At 42.2% G+C, this 19837-nt stretch overlaps 1 protein-coding gene across 1 annotated transcript; it reads right to left on the bottom strand.

Moving 5' to 3' along the window:
* Window positions 1-424: 424 nt before the first annotated feature.
* RPS27A (ribosomal protein S27a) lies at window positions 425-2131 on the bottom strand. Its single transcript, XM_082299398.1, has 5 exons — window positions 1974-2131; window positions 1646-1700; window positions 1366-1451; window positions 937-1068; window positions 425-622 (listed from the first exon to the last, which is right to left on the bottom strand). The coding sequence occupies exons 1-5, from the start codon at window positions 2019-2021 to the stop codon at window positions 473-475; spliced, it is 471 nt and encodes a 156-aa protein (XP_082155524.1). The 5' UTR covers window positions 2022-2131; the 3' UTR covers window positions 425-472.
* Between the last annotated feature and the right edge of the window lie 17706 nt (window positions 2132-19837).

Below are 19837 nucleotides of genomic sequence, written 5' to 3'. Positions count from 1 at the left end.
TACAAGCACTTCAAGTGTGTAAAACTATCACGGTAAAGTATTTCTGATGACAATCTCTTGGATCCAAAACAGCTGAGCCGTCTCTGCCCTCCCCTCCCAGTGCTGCTGTGCACTATTTCAGTGTGTTCTCTGCATTCTGTCACCAGGACTCCCATACCCCATTCTCCAGCACTGACCCACGTGCAGACCTGACTCTGGACCTCTGAATTTCCAATTCTTCCAGATCAGAACTCTCTCATGTTAAAGAGACCACATCTAAGGTTAGCTCAGGTGTTGGTTTTTTCCCTTTTAAAACTGGTACCCAGTATTCTTTAAATCAAGTTGCTGCTTCGGTGTTATACCAAGTATTTCACCCTAGCTGGCAGGCAGCGCCCAAAGGTCCACAGGTTTTTCTCACTGATCAGCAAACACAGCACCACAGAAATAAATCCTTAAACCGTAGAGAAGCTCAGATTTTTATTGTCTGGTACATTTACTTGTCTTCTGGCTTATTGAAGCAGTATGTCAGACAGCACTTGCCACAGTAGTGTCTGTCAAAGTGACTGGCCATGAAGACTCCGGCGCCACACTCCTCCGAGGGGCACTCCCGGCGCAGGCGGCTGATCTTGCCGTTCTCATCCACCTGGGAAGGACAAACAGGCAATGGCTCACATACACTCTCCACCTCTTAGCAACAAAAATAATTCTGAGTATTTTCCACTGGCATAATAGTTTTTGTAACAGTAACTACATCAAACTTTTAGAGATAAAAGTCAGAAGGGCTATTGCTCCAGCTGCAATAGATCGTGTGCCTTTTATTTAACACGTAGGATGTTTGCAAATAGAATGAGTTTAAATATTAAATACAGCAGGCTCTGTGCACACCAGTTACAGGCTCCACATCCTCCCTAGTGAGAGATGAGTCTCCATCAAGCTTCTCGAGTTAGTTCTGCCTACCTTGTAGTACTTGAGCACTGCAAGCTTAACCTTCTTTCTCTTATGCTTGTTCTTCTTGGGAGTTGTGTAAGACTTCTTCTTCCTTTTCTTAGCACCACCACGAAGTCTCAGCACCAGGTGAAGGGTTGATTCCTGTTTGTAAAGCACATGAAAGAGACTCAAAATGCTTTCTCAAAGCAAGTGCAGCATTTAAGCAGGCTTCCTGCTTTTACCTAGAGAAAGTACACCTGAAGTGCCAGGCACTTAAGAAAGCTCTAAAAGGATTATTTGCTATTAAGGTGGCATCCCAAGCTCCCAGCATCAACACTGCCCAATCCCTTGATTTGGCTAAATCTATTAGAAATATTTCTTAGCTAAGAAAAGGTCAGTCAGCTCTGCCTGTGCCAGTTCCTGGGTACTGCACTGCTCTGTCCACCCTTTCCTACTCACTTTTTGAATGTTGTAGTCGGACAGTGTGCGTCCATCTTCCAGCTGCTTCCCAGCAAAGATCAGTCGCTGCTGATCCGGAGGGATGCCTAGTGGTGAGATAAATCAGGAATAAATGAGAGGAGTGAGCTACAACAGGCTGCAATAAAATCAAAAATTGCTGCAGAAAATTACAACTGTGTAAGGCACACATCAATCCACTAGAGTGCACTGACAGTAATACACACAACATATACGGATTGATATCAATATATAATAATCAGTAAGTGCCGATTGAACCTACCCTCCTTATCCTGGATCTTCGCTTTTACATTTTCTATAGTATCAGAAGGCTCAACCTATTACGAAACACAACAACAGAATCAAAACGTGCTGCACATTTCAATTAGCCCAGATAGGCCGAAAAACCACGAGGAGCTCCCGGCACACGCCCGGTGCTGCCACGGCCATTCCGGCCTCCACCGCGTGGCCCGAACCGCCCCAGCCAACGCAGGGCCGCGTTTTCCCACACATCCCGGGCTTTCCCGGCGCATCCCGCTGCCTCCCGGCACATCCCCGCGTTTCGGAACACCGGCAGGCACGGGCGGCGCGGTCCGGCGGCGGCGGCTCACCTCGAGGGTGATGGTTTTCCCCGTGAGGGTCTTCACGAAGATCTGCATGGCGAGGCGGGCAGGGGCGGCGCGGGGCGGCTGGGCCGGGGCGGCTGGGCCGGAGCGCGGGCTGCCCGCGCTGCTCGCGGAATGGCGGCGGCGGCCCGAGAGAGCGCCGCGCCCGCACGCACGGGGTTTCCGTGCGCGCCGGGGGAGGGAGGAGGCGGGCGGGCGTGCGGCGCGCCGGGACTACGGCTCCCGGCATGCCCCGCCGTTGGCGGCCGCGCCCGCGCCTGCTGGGAGGTGTAGTCCCGCCACGCGAGGTGTGGGCGGGAACTGCGGCTCCCATAGTGCACCACGGCGGCCGCCGTGCGGGTGAGGCGGGGCCGCGGTGAGGGGAGGAGGAGAAGTCGCCATGAGGGAATGAGGCGGGGCCGCGGTGAGGGGAGGAGGAGAAGTCGCCATGAGGGAATGAGGCGGGGCCGCGGTGAGGGGAGGAGAAGTCGGCATGAGGGAATGAGGCGGGGCCGCGGTGAGGGGAGGAGAAGTCGCCATGAGGGAATGAGGCGGGGCCGCGGTGAGGGGAGGAGAAGTCGGCATGAGGGAATGAGGCGGGGCCGCGGTGAGGGGAGGAGAAGTCGCCATGAGGGAATGAGGCGGGGCCGCGGTGAGGGGAGGAGAAGTCGGCATGAGGGGATGAGGCGGGGCTGCTGTGGAGACCGGGTTTTTCAGCCGCCTGACTCGGTTCTGCTGTGCGTTTTTCTGTCGGTTTTTCACGTACCTGAGTCTCTGTCAAGGCCAGGTTGGACACGGCGTGGAGCAACCTTGTCTAGTGGGAGGTGTCCCTGCCCGTAGCAGGGGGTTGGAACTGGATGAGCTTTAAGGTCCTTTCCCACCCAAACTGTTCTGGGATTCTATGATTTTCCCGCGGCGTGCAATCCCAGAATTCGATGTCCTGGTTCCTGGGGAGGCAGTTTAAACACGGCTCACAGCCACTTTGCCACCTGCGGATTCCTTGAGATCAATTCCAGGTTTATATTTGGGCAAAGATTTTTTAAACTGGAAAAGCCGTAGGTAAGTTGGGAATAAAGGAGCCCTGAGTCATGACTTGGAAATTATTTTTTAGGTGGTTTTATGGTTATGAGTCTAATATGGGAAAGGCTAAAGCAGAATAGGACCTGCTTGAATAAATCAGCTGGGACCATTTTAACAATTTCAACCCTTCTGTGTTTTGGTCAGAAACCGAGAAAGCAGGTTGTGCTGGGTAAGGACTGTCTGAGGAGTCCTACATTATATACACTAATGCATTTCACAACATAATAAATATTTTTCAGGTAAATGAGCACTTGACAGTATGTAAAAAGTGGTTTGCTGGGTTTTTTTTTTTTCTCCAGTTGGTATGAGCAGACCGGTTGTGGCCTCTGTGTTGTTACAGAAATCAAGGATTGATACATTTTCAGCTGTTTTTTGTGCCCCTGTGAACACTGCAGCAGAGTCAGGAGCACTACAATGAATTCATTATCCCAGGAATAACATTAGGGTTCATGCTTGAAAACCCCTTTTTGGGAGTTTTGAAATGACAAAGCTGTCCTAAACCAGGAGAAAATCAACATAACTAAAATGACCTGTGACATTTATCCCACATGCCTTGTGTTAGCATTACCAACCCTTCTGTGCAAAGGTTATTGCTGAAGTTCCTGAGGGATTCCTGCCTGCCTGCCTATGTCTGCCCTTTTCAGACACTGAGATGGGAAAGGCCTAGAATAAATAAAAATTCTTAGTTTTTGAGACAGGTAGGAATAAGGGATACTGGCTCTGCTTTTAAATCTTGAATTGGATTGGTATTTTAAGACACTAAAATGCACAGCCCCTGCTGCCTTGGTTTTCCACAGCTGTAAGTGCAAAGGACATTTAGTGCCCACCTAGAGAAAACATACTATATACACAATATGTTTGATGCTGCAGCTGTCCAAATAAGAGCTGGTTACCTTAGTTTTAAGTAATATTGGTGATTTTTTAATCTCAGGTGAATTTAGAGAATGCCTCATAATGAAAAGTTTTTCTGAATTTTCATTGTCTTGAGCAATGTTGCTTTGCTTTTGGGGCTGGTTTTTGTTATCTTAGAGCAGCACAGTGGAGCTTGCTCTATTATTTTCTCTATTCATTTTATTTTCATTCTACCATATGTACTTAATAGCTTAGGATGTCCCAGAAAGTTGTTTTCCTGTTCGTTCTCTCTATACAAACCTCATATCCAAAAATACATCCACGGATAATGGAGTATGTTACTGTGTGCAAGGACATCCTCCCTTCAGCCAAATGGGAATGTGAGGTGTTTATTGCCACAATCAAGAAGGGTTAAAGGAATGCAGTTTTTTCTTCACAGGAGATTAAAAGCTCTGGAATCTGAACCCATAGCTCTGTAACACTATTGGAAAAGAGCAATGGAGCTTGAACTAAATTATAATGTTTAAAATACATGCAAAATATGTTGCTTTAATTAAGACATTAATAGCCTAGTTATCTCTGCCTTCTCTCATTTATATTTTTAAATGTTTCCATTCTTGTTTTATTTTTATATGGCAGCTGCTAATGATTGTGTTAAACCTCATTAACGTGAAAACCTTAATTTAACTGATGCTGCAAAAGGTGTTTCATAAAAAATCATCTGCCTGAGGGGACTTTTTTCAGTTCCTAAAAAAAATTCTCAGATTTAGAAAATATATTTTCCATGTATTAGCTTATAAAGTTTGTAATTGTTTGGTTTGGGGTTTTTTTTATTACCACTTTTTAAAGGCTTTAGCAGTTTTGACTCTGAATTTGACTCTGACATCTGAATTGATGAGACGGTGCTGGGGTTATCCTGCCCTGCCATGTTTCGTATTTCAGCTGTTCATGTCCCTGGTAAAACAGCTGAAGAGTTGCTTGGATATTTGGAAAGGAAAGTAGAAAAGTTTGTGTGCTGTGCTGTAGCAATTTGAAATATCACAGTTCACACATCACACCGAATGCAGCCCTTCCTTGCCACGTTCTTTTGGTGACTCTCGTGGTGTTTATCAAAGTGCTGGTGTGGCAGCCATGCGCATTAAGTCCGTTTTTACCCATTTTTGGGTTTTTCCTTGGCCCCTTCCCTAAAGGAACTGAAATTGGAGAGCTCAGCTGTTCTGTGTGTTGTGAAAACTGACAAGCTAATCTTAAATATATCTCTGTGTGTACAGATGAAAATGTATGACTTGAGGTTTTTCCAAAAGAATCCAGAGTCCTGGAAGGAATTGGGCATTCGATGCTGTTGAAAACCTCAGTAATGCAACATTCTATTTCTAGGTGCTTAGATCTCATTGCTAATGTAATCCCTGGATATCAAACACACAAATTAGTTCATTAACTCATCTCCTATAGCCTGCTGAGTAACAGCTACTCAAAAATAGCTTTCTCCTGTTTCTGCCCATTGGTTAATTAGATTTGTTCTTCCCAAATCACAGATGTTATATTTTCTGAAATTTCACTGGAAAAGACTGTATGTTTTATGGACCTCCAGCCCCCTGAGATTTACTCATTATCTGCCAGTGGTAAAACGTGTCCTCTTCTTTCATCTGTGTTTTCTTCCTTAGACTGCTGTTGCGTAGTTAAGATACAATTTTTAATTCTTATTTTATTTCCTGGCCATATTTCAGACCGTTTTATGGGATCATTTTCAGGTTGCCGTGTCTTCTAGTGTTTCTTGATTTTGTCACTCCAGGACATTTCTATTTACAGGAAAAAATATTCTTTATATCTATGTTTTCAAGTAAAAGGTTAGATTTTCATTTCACCACTAGCTTTTCCACAGCTTGACTGACAAATCAGTCAAGATCATTGTGGGGCTTTATGGCAGGGAAAGGGAGAGGTAACCATACACGAATACAGCATAATCTTGCTAGTTGATTTTTCAGATGATTGCTTCTTTCTGTTGGAAAGCTGTCCTAACACTGCATTAATTCACTGTCTCAGTCATCAGTGGATTAGAAAACTACAATTTTCATTTATGAGGGCTTTTTTTACCTCAGCCCATCACAAAAAGGATGGATTTGAGCTATTGGAAGAAATAAGCAAGAAAAGAAAACACAACAAAATTTTAATAACAAACTTTGAAACTTGAAATTTTAACTTAGCTCCCATTCCAGCCTGCAAATTACTTTGGATTCAGTGCTCCTTTGGGCAGCTTTCCATGGAGAGAACTCTGCAGGCAGTCGGCTTTTAGTGGAGCCTCTATGAGTAAACTCTTGGGCAACCTGCAACCTCAGCACTTAGTGCTTAGGACACACAAAAATAAACAGAGTCCTGCTTGGTTCCAAGGTCTGTAAGTTTTCAGAGAGGCTTTTTCTTGCACTGCCAGACCCAAGGGCAGAAGCTCTCCAGGCAGCAGGAACCCAAGCCAAGGGCAGACAGCTGCAGCAAATCACATGGGCAGCAAGTGCCAGGAAACCACTCCGCAGACAAGCTAACATGTATCTGCCTGGACTTAGCTAAGAGAAGTGCTTGAATTGAAAGACAAAATTTCTGAAAATTAGGTTTTCTGCATCCACACATGGTTATTGGCATCAATTGTGCTTTTTGTGTCTTGCTCCAATAAACTGCCCTTGACTTCTGTGGCTGCAGCTCCTCTGTCATTCTGTTACTGTTACGGGTTTCAGAAATTGAGTGCAAGCAGGGATTTTGGCCTTTAAATCTTTTAAATTAAAATAAATTATGTGTCATTCATTTCATCACCTTTATTTTTTTCAACTCAGTCTTTGGATTTCTAATCCACATTGAAATTAGTGAGTGAGCTCTGCAATATGCTTAATATGAATAGTAAAAAGCTTTTTAGGGCAAATGCAAGATATTTAAAAGTGGTTTTTACTTTTTCTTAGGTGCGTTGTTATTCTAAATGATACCACCGGTACTTTGGAAGACTGGGACAAGACAGACGTTGCTTGGGGAGAAAATAAGCAAGAAAAGTTATCTCGGGATGGAGTACTTGAAGATCAGGAAGATGCCAGGCTGATGGAACATGTTTGCTGGTAGTTCTTCTGCGCGACAACAGAGGGAGCGCTTACAGCAGGCAAGTGAAGACTCCTCCTAGCTCGGCATGAGCTGTAGGAAACACTGAGCGTTAACAAACAGTGCCGAGAATGCTTTTACCAACAAATAGCAGTTATTTGCCCATTTAACATGTCTGTGTGAGAATGTGTGCATGTTTGTATTTTAACTGGAAATGTATTCTCCGTGAGGAAGAAAGCTCAGGAATGGTACGGAAATGGTAAATGCACCTACGTTCTCAGCTTCAGTACATCAGGCCTGGCCTTGCTGTGGTCTGCACAAGGGTTTAGAGTCAGTGGGAGGGAACTGCTCTGAATGGCTCCTCATTAGGGAGCTGGACAAAGGGGATGCAGGTAGGCATGTCCCGGTGCTTGGTCTTTTTGGTTTGTTCCCTGCTAGGTCATTGCTGGAGTCATAGCACAAATTAGATTATCAAGATAATCTAACAAATCCTGCCAAAACAGCAAACACCTGCCTAGAACAAGTGTAGGCTTTGGTTAATGCATCCACCTGCTCCTTGGGCTGCTGTGGGATATGAGAGCTTGGCCCAGGATATCCTTAAGAAATGGGTAATTCCGCCTTAAGGAAGAGAAGATGCCCGCTGCAGATTCCCTGGGTGCCTGTTGGCAGAGCCTCTTTTACCTCTCAGCCCACAGCCAGTATCCACAGGAAGAATACTGAATGTCATTTGCTGTTGCAACATGTTCCCAAATAACATTTATCTCAGTAATTGAGCTACATGTAGCTACTGCTGGTTTGATTCAGATTTAATACATTTTGGCACTCTCTAAAAGTATATTTATTATATGGATAAATCTGCAGAGTTAGAATTCACAAGAGAACTGTAGTTAAAAGAATTACAAGTCTACAGATAATGGAAGTATTGTGTGGATGAGTAATAGAGAAAGGTGTGCAAGTTCACTTTTCAACATGTAGAGTGATATGCCCTTAAATATGCAAGCCTTACAAATGTAACTCAATTTACGGTGTAATAGAGATCAGATATTGACCAAAAGAGTGAAAACAGTGAATGAAAAGGTCACTCACTGACATTGTTACTGCACAGAAGCTGACATCATGCAAGAAAGCAGTGCAGATGTAACTGCCACCCTTCCTAGAGTGATTTCATGGTTCTTGTTTAATGTTTGCAGCAGCTGAGAAATGAAAGTGCTTGTTATATCAAACAAGATGGTGATGGACCAAACCACAAAGTTTTATTCTTTTTTTTTTTTTTCCTTTGTAGCCATTTTTACTGTGCAAAAGGGATTTCTAGCAGGGATGCATGATCAAATGGCAAGCCTGAGTTAGGTGCTTCTGTTGTTGACATATTTACTTGTTAGTTGTTTTGTATTCAGCGTCTTCTGGAAGTTTTAGAAATCAAGCTACCTAAGAAAGTGCAGGTGAAGTGTCAAATGAATACTGTCTAAAGCAAACTGGGAAGGATTGTACTGGTGTGGCCTTGTATGTCTGTGTTTCCTTCAGAAGAACTTGCTGTCTCCCAGTCCAAGACTCAGTTGCTAACCATCCATTGGGATTTAAACCAAATGAGATGTATTATTCAGCAACCTCAGGAATTTTCAGTCACTTTTATCTTGAAAAAAATAAAACTGTCTCCAATCTCAGGTATTATTTTGAAGAAAAGGTAGGTGGTTTCACAAAAGGAGAAGCACGAGTGCTGTCCTGTCACCTCACTCACTGATAAGAGAGATTCTGAAATGTTTCAGATACTGGCAGTACTCATATTTCTTTTTTCTTATTTATTAATCAAACTCAGAATTTATCATTTTCTCAGTGTCTGACTGACTTTCGGATGAAACTGTCTGGTCAAAATAGGTCATTGTGGTCCTATGCAATTTATGATTGCCAAGCTCTGAGAAGCTGAATTTATTCCTGTCTGTACTTGTCTGGTGTGCTGCAGTCACTCCCAAAGATCAGCCACAGCTTTATACCTTGATTTATGAGGAAATTAGGCTGTCACAAGATCTTACTGAATGGAAGATTAAAGATATGGGAATGAGAGGAAATGGGAGGTTACTTACATAGCCTAACGCCCAGGACACTTATCTAAAGGAGGAAGTCATAAGCTGTCGTCCTACTTCATTGAATTCTTCCGATTTAAAAGTAATTCATTATCCATCTTCTGTCTTTAATTCGTTATTCACTGGCCAAAGTGCAAAGCCCATCCAAGATCCACTTCCTGCTGAGTGCCCTTACCACATATAAGCTGGTTATAAGATGGTTTTGCTCTATCCCCTTGCTGAGAAGTTTCATTAGAGCTTGAGAAAGTGATAATATTATTTTTATTGAAGTCTTGTCTTTGTGAGTTTTTTTTTTAATACTACTCTGACAAGTTTTATGGAGTGAAGATGGGCATAACTAAGCTTTTTGCATCCTTTAATCACAAATCTCTTATGTGATGTGAGAGTTAGGTTTTCTGAAGTTATCCAAAGCCAAAAAAAATTTTGTGATACAGCTTTTACCAAATGAAAATCACAGGTTAGAAGGTTATCTGTATAAAAGAATTCATGTTGATAAACAGATAAATGATAAATGTATTGATGAGGGTTTATATTGATAAGAGTTTATAAGTGATATTCAATAGGACCTTTTAAGGGAAATCGGAATATTCAAATTTTTTAAAGTTGTTTCTTCAAGCTCTTACCGTTATTTCACTTTTCTTCTTCTACCTTCCTTGTACTCCCCTGGGCCAATTATCCTTATACTTGAAATCTCAGCATGGGAGGAGCAATCTTTCCCTGACAGAAGATTAATGATATTAGCATGGTGACCTAATATGGTAAATGTGGTCTATTTCCATCCCTCTGTAATCCCATCAAAATCCATGAGTCACACTAAGGATGTTTGGCCTTAGTCCCTTTCCTCGCCTGAACTCCATGACTCTTTCTGCTCTAGAAGCTGGATACAGCCACCTGATTTGTTGAAGCCATTAGTCAGAGCTGTGGAAAAGGCACCTCTGGCCAGTGATCCAGGCTCTCCCAGGCACAATTACCTATGGCCTAGAGACAGCAACACTTTTGACAGATGGTTTTGAAACTTCCAGATACCCTGAGAGATCCTGGTAGTTTTATTCCAAATTAATTGATGGAATCTGCTGTTTAGTCCCAGCACTCCAGACTTCATCAATTAAAGCTTCTCCCTGAATTTGGTAAGCCGTAAATTCTGGACTGTGTTTTGCTCCAGTGATACTCAGTCTGACTATTCTGCTGGATAGCTGAAAATGGAAGTAGGTTATCTCTGAAGAAAGCAGAGCAAAAAATGAAGGATTAGCTTCTGAGCTTTTTGTGGTTGGGTCTGTTGGGCTTAAACCCCAGTTGTTCTCTATTTTATCCTGAACAAAAATAAGCATAGTCTAAAAGAACTTTTTTAAAAAGCTCTATAAATACAGTGCAAGGGACAGGATTAGCAAGCAGGCAGCTGCTGAAGGCAGTTGGATAAGATGGAGTAAATTAATTTAGAATGAAGCTCACATCGATATGAAATTTTAAAGGTCAAATCATTTCCTAATAACTCAACATTAGTGCCTGATGCAACTGGAACATCTAACTAACTGTGCTTCTACTTCAGGAGTAAAAGTTAAATTATAATAAAAAGAGAGTGAAGTATCATAGTAGCTACACTCATTTAAGATGTATCAGCACAGATATTCCGTGCTTGATGTTCCAAGTGATAGTTGCTCAAAAGCAGGAAAACCTGCACAACCCTCCCTCCTGTAATCATCAGAGCAGCAAGTAGCCAATTACAAGCATTTTGATCATAAACCATCAAGGGAGGGGGAGGCAGCCCATGGAGTTTCGTAAACTGCAGGAAAACAAAACCGTGTAAGAAGAATGCTATTAAAAAAGAAAAAAAAAAAAAAGATTTCTTCCAATAAAACGATATTAGAAAAGAAATCTCTGCTGGATATCTTGCAGAGATTATTATTTCCTGCACAGCTATAGCACCGAGACTACATTCTCATTTCACCAGATATTGCTCAAATACCAGGAGACAGACAGCAAAGATGAGAAGAAAGCACACTACAAATATTGAAGTAGATCTGGAAAGGTCATTGATAGACACTTTTGTTTTGGTTACTTTTCTGAATTCTAAAATACACAATGAAAAGAGCAGAGGGGAAGGGAGACACTGCATAATAATTTGAATTTTTTAGAGCAGTTTCTGATTCTAGAGCTTAATTGCTGGTTAATTTGTACATCTGAGTTCTACTAGGACCAAAATTAAAGAGTAACAAATGTGATCGCATTATGAATATAATCTAGGTGTGTAGATAAGCTGAACAACTACTTGCTTGAGTGTTAGGTTATTTTATTCATAATTGCACAAAAATATAAGGTGGTTGCAAAATCCCAGCACTAATAAGGAGGTTGCACCCCACTCAGCTGAACTGCTCATTTCCTGAGGCTGCTGCTGTGGGCTCAGAGCGCAGAGCTGCTGCCAGAGCACACGGCTGGGCCAGGCCCCTCTCCCTGCTCCCCTCCTCAGCTGCCGTTGCTCAGGCAACAGGATCATTCAGCAGCAGAGGAACACAGAAGGAAACTGTAAGGAGTGGGAGGAGAGAGATTTCCCGAGGGCTGTAGAAAGGGTGGAGGAAAGAGGAGGGAGAATATTAGTACATGTTTCAGAGAAGATATTTGCCCTTGTTGTACAGACAATGGTGCCAGAGGCTCCTTCAAAGCACTGCAGTTATGCTGCTTTCTAAGTTTCCCGTTTGGAGCAGCTTCTTTCCCTGTCTTGGCTTTTGCAAGAGGTGAGCAGATGGAATGAGGTGCCAGGTTCTGGATAATGTTAATATCCTCCTGGAATGGCGTGCTTGAGGGTTCATGCAAGTGACTTTACCTGGTACACTTGGGATGAGGCATCTCATCTGATCTGTGTTGGGCCAGTAGCAAAGCTCTTCTGGCTCACAGACAAGCAGTGGGACCTCGAGGAGCCATTGGCAGCACTCAGGGCTTCTCCTCCCCTTGGGTCTCAGGAGACCATGGTCTATGTTTTGGGAGGGTCTTGCCCCAAGAATCAGAATCAGAAAGTTTCTGGTAACTGGTTTACCAAGGAGGGAAGATGGTGTCTATGATCATCCCCTCTTAAGAAGGAAAATATTAAAAGGAAAAAGATCACCCCTCCCACTTTCCATTAGCATTTCTACAAATGCCTTTGCAGTATTGATCCCATTATCAAAGCTGGTCAAAGTGAGGGCTTGTTACTGAAATGTCTTTAAATTTAACACTGATGAAAAAGAAATGTTTCTTAATTCTTAACATTACCTCTCCATTATCATTTGATTTAATAGCTATTACTTCATCAGTAACAGAACATGAACACTCTGTAGGCTTTACTGCAGTCTGTCTTTGCAATTCTGATTTCCAGTTAATTAAAATTGATTGGCTGAACTGACATTTATATCTATCACATCTTATGAAGGATCCAAGTTTTCCTTCACATAAATTTTACTGCTGTTCTATGTTAGCTGTTTTGTGCAAAAAAGCTTTGCATTATGTCAGTTACAGTAAAAAAAAGGATCTTAATCTTTACAAGTTGCACTGCAGTCAAAGTTTCTATCAACAACAAGATTTTTCTCCTTAATTGCAAAGAATTATGTTGTTTGGATCAAAATGATTGTTTTCATGGTCATTTTTTGAAAGTTCTGAAATGAATTCTTACAGTGATGCTGACAAAAATATTGATCGTAATTGTATGATCAGCACTTCTCATGTTGGCCAATACTATTATCTCATTACTTCCCTTGTAGAAAGTTTACATGTGTTGTGTCTCATCTCAGAGGATAAATTCCTTGGAGCACTGATTGTCTTTTGTTCTATATATAGTTGTCCTGCAAATGAATCTTGTTCTTGAGCAGGGCTCTTGTGCAGCATGGTAATAGAAATCGTAACTTCCTCCTGTGTATTTTTCCATTAAAATGGGTAGTGAAGGCAGCAGCAGAACAATGATGTTGACACACTTGTTCATGCTGATTGGGTTGGGGAGTGCTCCCAAAGGCTGCAGGGGGCTGGTGGAAGTGGTTTTGCCACTGCTGCAAAACAAATACTCATTCAAGTTTTCACACTTTGCCTCCAAGTTTGAAGTTCATCTCTTGAGAAGAACAGTTGGCTATGTTTCTATCAGTCCCCACTGAGAGAATTCTTTGGAATGAGATGTAGAATTTAGAACCAATAAGAGGAATAAATAGAATTTATTAGATCAGGGTAGGGAGTGGTAAGGTAAGTGGATAGGTGTCAGAAGGGGAAGAAAAGTTAACTTAGAGTCATCTGCAAGATAATGACTGCTATGGAAAGAACAGGAGATAAGAGCTGGCAAAAGGGATGGTGATTCTGTGCTGGAATCTGAGGCACTTAACTGGTATTTCATGTTTTTCAGCAGAGCATCCAGGATCTCACATTTGGTAGAAAGCTGTGACTTTGTACCGTGTCTGTGTGATATTATTCCATAAAATTGTATGTGTCACATCATCAGGTACATAAATAGGTTTTGTTTTGTAACCCTTTTCATCAGTGCTTTCACGGATGAGTGGATGGCTCAAGAACAGGAAGAGCAGAGAGGGACAGTGTATTGCTGCACAGAAAGGAAAGCTGGAAGAGGAGACCTGCATGCAAGTGATGGAGGAGGGAAGTTTAATATTGTTTCTGAACTCTCAGATGGTAGAAAAACAAAACAGGAGAAAACTATAGGAGAGGATAGAGAAATTTAAGGGAGCATAGGCACTCCTTGAGCTGTGAAAATCAAATAATGCAAATGTTTCTGGGCAAACAGCAGGCAATGCTCAAGAAAGCAACCATGAATTCATTAAAAAAGACTGAAGGAATGTCAGAAGACAGGTATATCTTTGTTTTTCAGGTAGAAAAGATTGTCATCCAGTGGCCCTTCAGCTGGTGGGTGTACAGCTTGTACACCTTTCCTTTTTAATTCCTCTAGGGGAGTCTGTTTTGGTTTATTGGGGTTTTTTTTAGTATACAAAAAGCTCCTTTTCACTGAACTCTTCAGTAGAAGGAGACATAGGAGCCCAAAGAATGAATGGGATTGTTTACATTCCTATCAGTCATATCAGTATTGAACTGAAAACTCTGAAAAGTGAAATTATTCTGGTTAGGAGGAGGTATTTCTTTACAGTGTGGGTATTATGGAAGTGTTGTTCACTTGTTGTGTGTAATTTTCTCCGCCGGGATATTTGAAACTGGATTGAAGACTGGTGGGTTACTGAAGGTTCTGTGTGAGCACAGGAGCAATGCAGGATCAGTGCCATGTGCAGCTGAACCAGCATTGCTTTGCCATTTGCAGCAGGTCTGTATCTTTAATTAGACTCATAGACAAGTAATGCTGCGTGAATTTGCATCCCAACAGTTGCATTCCAGGCTGGGATTTGAAGTGCAAACAGGAACTGGCAGCTGTTCATGGAATATTTGAATACAAGGTTATATTCAGGATTTTCCTTCAGCACTGAGTATGGGTATAAATATTCTTATGCATCAGGATTAATACATCCCTCATTAGTTGCACATGTCTAAATCCTCTTTGCACTGAGATACTTACAGGGTGGGTTTAGTTATTCTTAGGGTTGATCCTTTGGCAAAAAAATGTATGACAGGGTTTAATAGTTGTACACTTGCTTCTGCTAAGCCCTGCTATTAAATATACTTCTCATTTCCATTTGGTGAGTATATGCAATTTGTCTTCATAGCTGTGGTTTTAGGAACAGGTTTGTATTTTTCTTTAGCTAATGCTTCCAAATTGAGTTTTGTGTCATTGGCAGAGAATTTTAGAGCTGAATTTCTTCCTCATTCTACAGCCTACATGTGGCAGGAGGTTTTTTTTGAAGAGGGACAGCTCAATGGTCTTCTCATTCTAAAATGCTTCTGGAAATTCCCTGTTTGATTCATACACTTGTAAATTTAGATTCTGTTTGTCACACACAAAAAATGGCAAATTCTCTTGTGCCTCATGGGAATATCTGACTCTTGGAGGTATTTATTCTTCTGGGTTTGGAATGACAGAGATCTGTACAAACAACAGTTTGTTCTTTCCAGAACAGTGTGTGATGCCTTTGTCTGCAGAGAGAGAGTAAGTCTGGACTAGGAATAGGCATGAACTGGAGTCTTACATCCGTGTGTTTGTGAGCTGCAGGAAAATAGTGATTCGTGGTCTTGAAGGATTCATGGGTTTGAGTCCAGATCTTGGCACAAAACACACTTTTATCTCTTATCAAAAGGTGAATCAGCCTCACTGCTGGTCAGAATGACCACAAGGTTTAGAGTCATGCAGTTGAGACCTACATTTTGGGGCTTGGTATCAACTGTTGAGACACGGTGGGGTATACCAGCAGCAGCGTAAACAGAACAGGGTATGCTTTAGGAGCTTTGCTGGACGTTGTGGGTAGCACATACTTCGATCTCTGGAAGGGAAAATTCCTCTTGGAAGCACAGAGGTGGCCGAAATCAATGAGTTGCCGGCAGGTGGAGCCCGAGAACACAGAGTGCCTCGCCGGGTCTTTGTTCGGTGTCACCTGGTGCAGCTCCCAATGACCTCCCCGTGGGATGCCTCCAGGAGTTAAATCCTACAGCAACAAGTAATGCACCGAAGCGACGCCCACCCATTGCTCCGTGTAAAACCGAAGCTGTGTGGAGGCTGGCTGCAGTGCTGGTGACAGGGACAGAGAAGTGCTGCAGGATTCACAGGGTAATGCCCGTGGCGGGAGGAAAAAAATCCCTCATTCCAGATGTGGCTTCATTAAGTAGTGGCTTGTGTGAAACAAATTCACGTGGCAGATAAACCCTTTGTAAAGCCTTGCAGAAGGTTGGCTCATTGCAAATAAATAATTCCTTGGGTGGGTGTAACAGGGATGGCATGTCAGGAATGATTTTTTTTTTTTTTTGCTTAGTCATACTCTGCAACATGTGTTCAAGTATTTCTTTGCTCTCATAAATACTGGAGAGAATAAGATGGGAGCCTAGATGTTGGAGCTTTCTTCTCTTCTTCTCAGCACTCAGGTGAAAACACAGAGGGATTAAAGATGGATTAGATAAGCATTCTTGAGGGAGTAGAGAACTCTGGGAACAGTGCTCTGGCCTATTAATTGTGAAGGATGCAAAAAACTGCCTGGCCCTTTTCTGGTTGGAAAAGCACAATATTTATATTGGGTTTTATCTGGTGTACAGCTTGGTTTGGTTCTGTTGGACTGGATGATTATTTTTTCTGCCACATATCTTTCTTTTTAACTGTTTCAGGGTACCCAATGTGTCTGCACAATTCTATTCAGGTGTCCTTTCCCTGGTGTGTGCCTTAAAATGTCGTCAGGACTGGAAATAAAACTGTGATCCATAAATGAATACTAAAACTGTCATGTAATGCCAACTTGTCAAGTTACAAAAATTTACTTTTAGGCAATTTATTCTCTACAGAATTCTCTGCCTGATTATTTCAGATCTTTATTGTTGAATTCAATGGGAAGGAAGTGAAGCCATGCCACGAATATACTTTGTGTGCCTATTTTGATTTAATCTTGTATGTTTGCTAGATGACGGGTGTGGAGGAGAGTCAGAGCATGTAATTATTATGTGTTAATTAGTACCCTAAAGCTATATTTAATTAAACCTTTAATAGCAACAGATTACAAATATTCCTGGGAAATAAACTCCTCTTTGTGAAGCAGGGCCATTGTAGTGCAGCCTAACTACAGACCCACAGACTGACAGCTTGCACCATCCAACACTGATTTTTCTGTGGGGAAAGATAAGAACATGGGTAACGAAGGGCAAAGTGTCAGTGTCACCATTTTAGCAGCTGAATCTATTCTGTCTGTCTCCTGCCAAACAGCCTATTAAACCTTTTAGCATTATGCTGTCTGTGACAGTAGGAGTTGGTCCCATTTGTACTAATAGCTTTACTGAGAGAATAGCAGGAGTACCCTTCAATAGTCCTACAGATACAATCCCACAGAGTACATGGAACAGAAGTTGCTTAAAATATGTTGTTTTCAGTGTATTGTAGCATATAATGTATTACCTACCTATGTTTAACATAAAGCCTAAATGGCATGTCACTGAAGTTCTACATTGGATTGAAAGTATGAAACTGGTGTCTATAATTTCCGTTTATTCTCTGGCTTCTGTTGAATTATTTGACCCTTTACAAGTCCATTTGTCTCTTCTCTTCCATGTGTCCTCTTTGTAATTCTCAGTATAGTTCAGGGTGGCACAAAGAAAATGTGCCAAGCTGAGCAGAAGTCTGTTCCTAAGACCTGTCAAAAACATTTTCTCAGCCTTGCTGCACTTCAAAGCAACAATGTTATCCTTTCCTGAGGTTTGCTTCCTTACTTAGCAGTAGTTCAGAAATTCAATATGCCATTTGCTCATGTGCCATGATTTGTTTCACAGAAAAAGCTATTTTTTTGCAGTGATGCTAGTTAAAAACCCAAATTTGGTTTGGTTTCCCAAAGTGCAAATATTATTAGAGGTTTAAGAGTTATGGTACTGCTTAGAAACAGATCTCAGACTTTCATTGCACTCAGCAGGGACTCTAGAGTTCTGTGAGATTGCAGTGTGCAAGGTACTGAAGGAATGGACAGAGGCTGAACTCTTGTGCATGGTGAAATACCACACTGTGCTGATCCAAAAACCTAATCAAACAAAAAGAAGTCCAAGGTAGAAATGTAGCCTGTGAATATTTAGTCAGAATTAAAAATAAAATTGTGGCGGTAAAACCCCTCAGATCCTATGGAAATGTTGCTACTCACTGAGCACACTTGGAAGAAAAAGCTTCTAAGACTTGGAGTCACTGGCAGAGGCCTCCTGCTGCAGAGTGTTTGAGCATGTTATTCCATGAACAAAGAAAACCCTCAGCCTCAGCAAGACAGACCTGTGTTCTAGATGAACAGAACCATCAAATAAAAAATAAGTAATTGGCAGTGAGGTGAGCAAAGAGGGAAAACTGCCCCGATTTGCCTATGCAAATGCAGTTCCTCCCTGCTGTGTACGTGCACTGTGGGAAACAGCTCAGCAAAGCCACATCAGGATTTCTCCTGTCCACACTTGTGCTGCCATGCTATGCAAATGTCTACGTTCCCACATGTTTATTCTCTGCATTTCCCTTCTCTTTAGCTCCCTCCCCAAATAATTAAATAATTAAACAGCTTATTTCCTGCAAAGATCTGTTGGCCAGTAAGTTTATTTCCAACTTTGTTATTGACCAGGGTTGTAATTGCTGCAAACTGTGGTGTTAAAGCAGTGTTTCTATTTCATGGTCTAGTTTTTTCTCACACACAGTTGGTTTTCTTACTCAGTGTACCTTACTCAAAGGTACTGCTGCTCCGCTGTGAATACCCATTTTTTGGTATCTTTCTGGTTAAATGAAGTTTTCCTCTGTCAGGCTTTTGAGTCACCAGATGCTAGTGAGACAGGCTGAGAGGTCTAAGCTGATAGAAGATTTTGTCCCCAAAGCTGCAGTCTGGGGAAACCTACAGTAAATTCCTGGTCCCCATATGCTGTTGTACGGAACAACATGTGGTGTCCTGCTGTCCTTCCCGGGGAAGCAGTGTTTGGGAGGGTGAGCTCTGTCTGGCACTAAGATGAATGGATTCATTTTTGCAGGGTTTTGTACACAACTATTGGTATTACTTCCAGGCCCTGGTTCCTGTGCAGAATGAACTGATCTTGAGACTTCCAGGGGGAAAAAAGCATCGAAAGAGAGAAATTCAGCATTTCTTCCACTAGATCTTCTCTAAGGAAAGAAGATATGCAAATTTCTTTGGCTTTCTTTATACCAGACAGCATGCTGCTGCTGCTGCTGGCTGTGTCTCCACTCAGCCCTTTGCTCCTGGATGGGCACTGCAATAAAACCTCAGAATACTTACAGTGCTGCCATAGTGTTTGTGCCTCACACATGCAGTGGGTTTGGCTTTCATTTTCAGAATTTTCTTGTGCCACTGAAGGTTTCTTCGTTTAGGTTTACTGAGCAGAGATCTTCCAGCTCCTCCTTAAAGCCTTGCAGAAAGCCTTCCTGCTGAGGCCCCACCATTTTCTGTTAGGTAATTGAGGTTATTGTAACACACTACTTGAGGGGCATACAAGAGAACAGACTTCATCTGATATTCCAAAATAAATGCTGACACAGTTTTTAAGTTAAAAAAAGTTAGTCAGAGTATTTTAGAAACTAACAATTAGATGCTAATATTTCTAGACTAACAGGAATAGAAATTAGAATTAATGAGTTCTCTGCAGGTACATCTGTCACATACTTAATGATATGAGGTATATTTCATGCTCCCGGCACTCTGCCAATATTATGCAACCCTTGTAATAGCTCTCTGCCGTAAATACCAATCTTTACCTGCTTTGTTGCTAGGGGAAAGGAAACTTAGTTCCAGGCATGACACCCTGAGCCTTTAAGAGTGTCTCCCCCTAAAGTCAGTGGATATAGACATTACTTGGGCTGTCTGTGGACTTGAGGGGATTATTCATGACAGTAAATGTCCTTGTCTAAGCCCTCTGCAGAGTGTGGAAGTTCTGGCTGCCATCACTCTACGTGGCCTGGCTGGGTGCATCAGTTGGCTGTTGCTGAAGCCCCAAACACAGAGAAGCAGCAATTCCCAAACGTACCTGTTGAGCTGCTCATGGCTCCCGGGATAGAGAGAAATGCTAAATAAATATATTTGCTTGCAGAACAAAGTTTACCCTGGAACAACACTGTCAAGCTTTCAGTGGGTGATAATTAAGGGACCTGATTAGTGTCTGTTACCATCCTGCCCTGTGTAAAATTACAATCATAATTGCACCTTAGAAGAAACTGGAAGGATAAAT

This window comes from Coloeus monedula (genome assembly GCF_965178545.1).
Source record: "Coloeus monedula genome assembly, chromosome: 2".
In the NCBI taxonomy this organism is placed as follows: Eukaryota; Metazoa; Chordata; class Aves; order Passeriformes; family Corvidae; genus Coloeus; species Coloeus monedula.
Note: the sequence above shows the minus strand (reverse complement) of the source record. Positions and strands in the feature narration are given on the sequence as shown.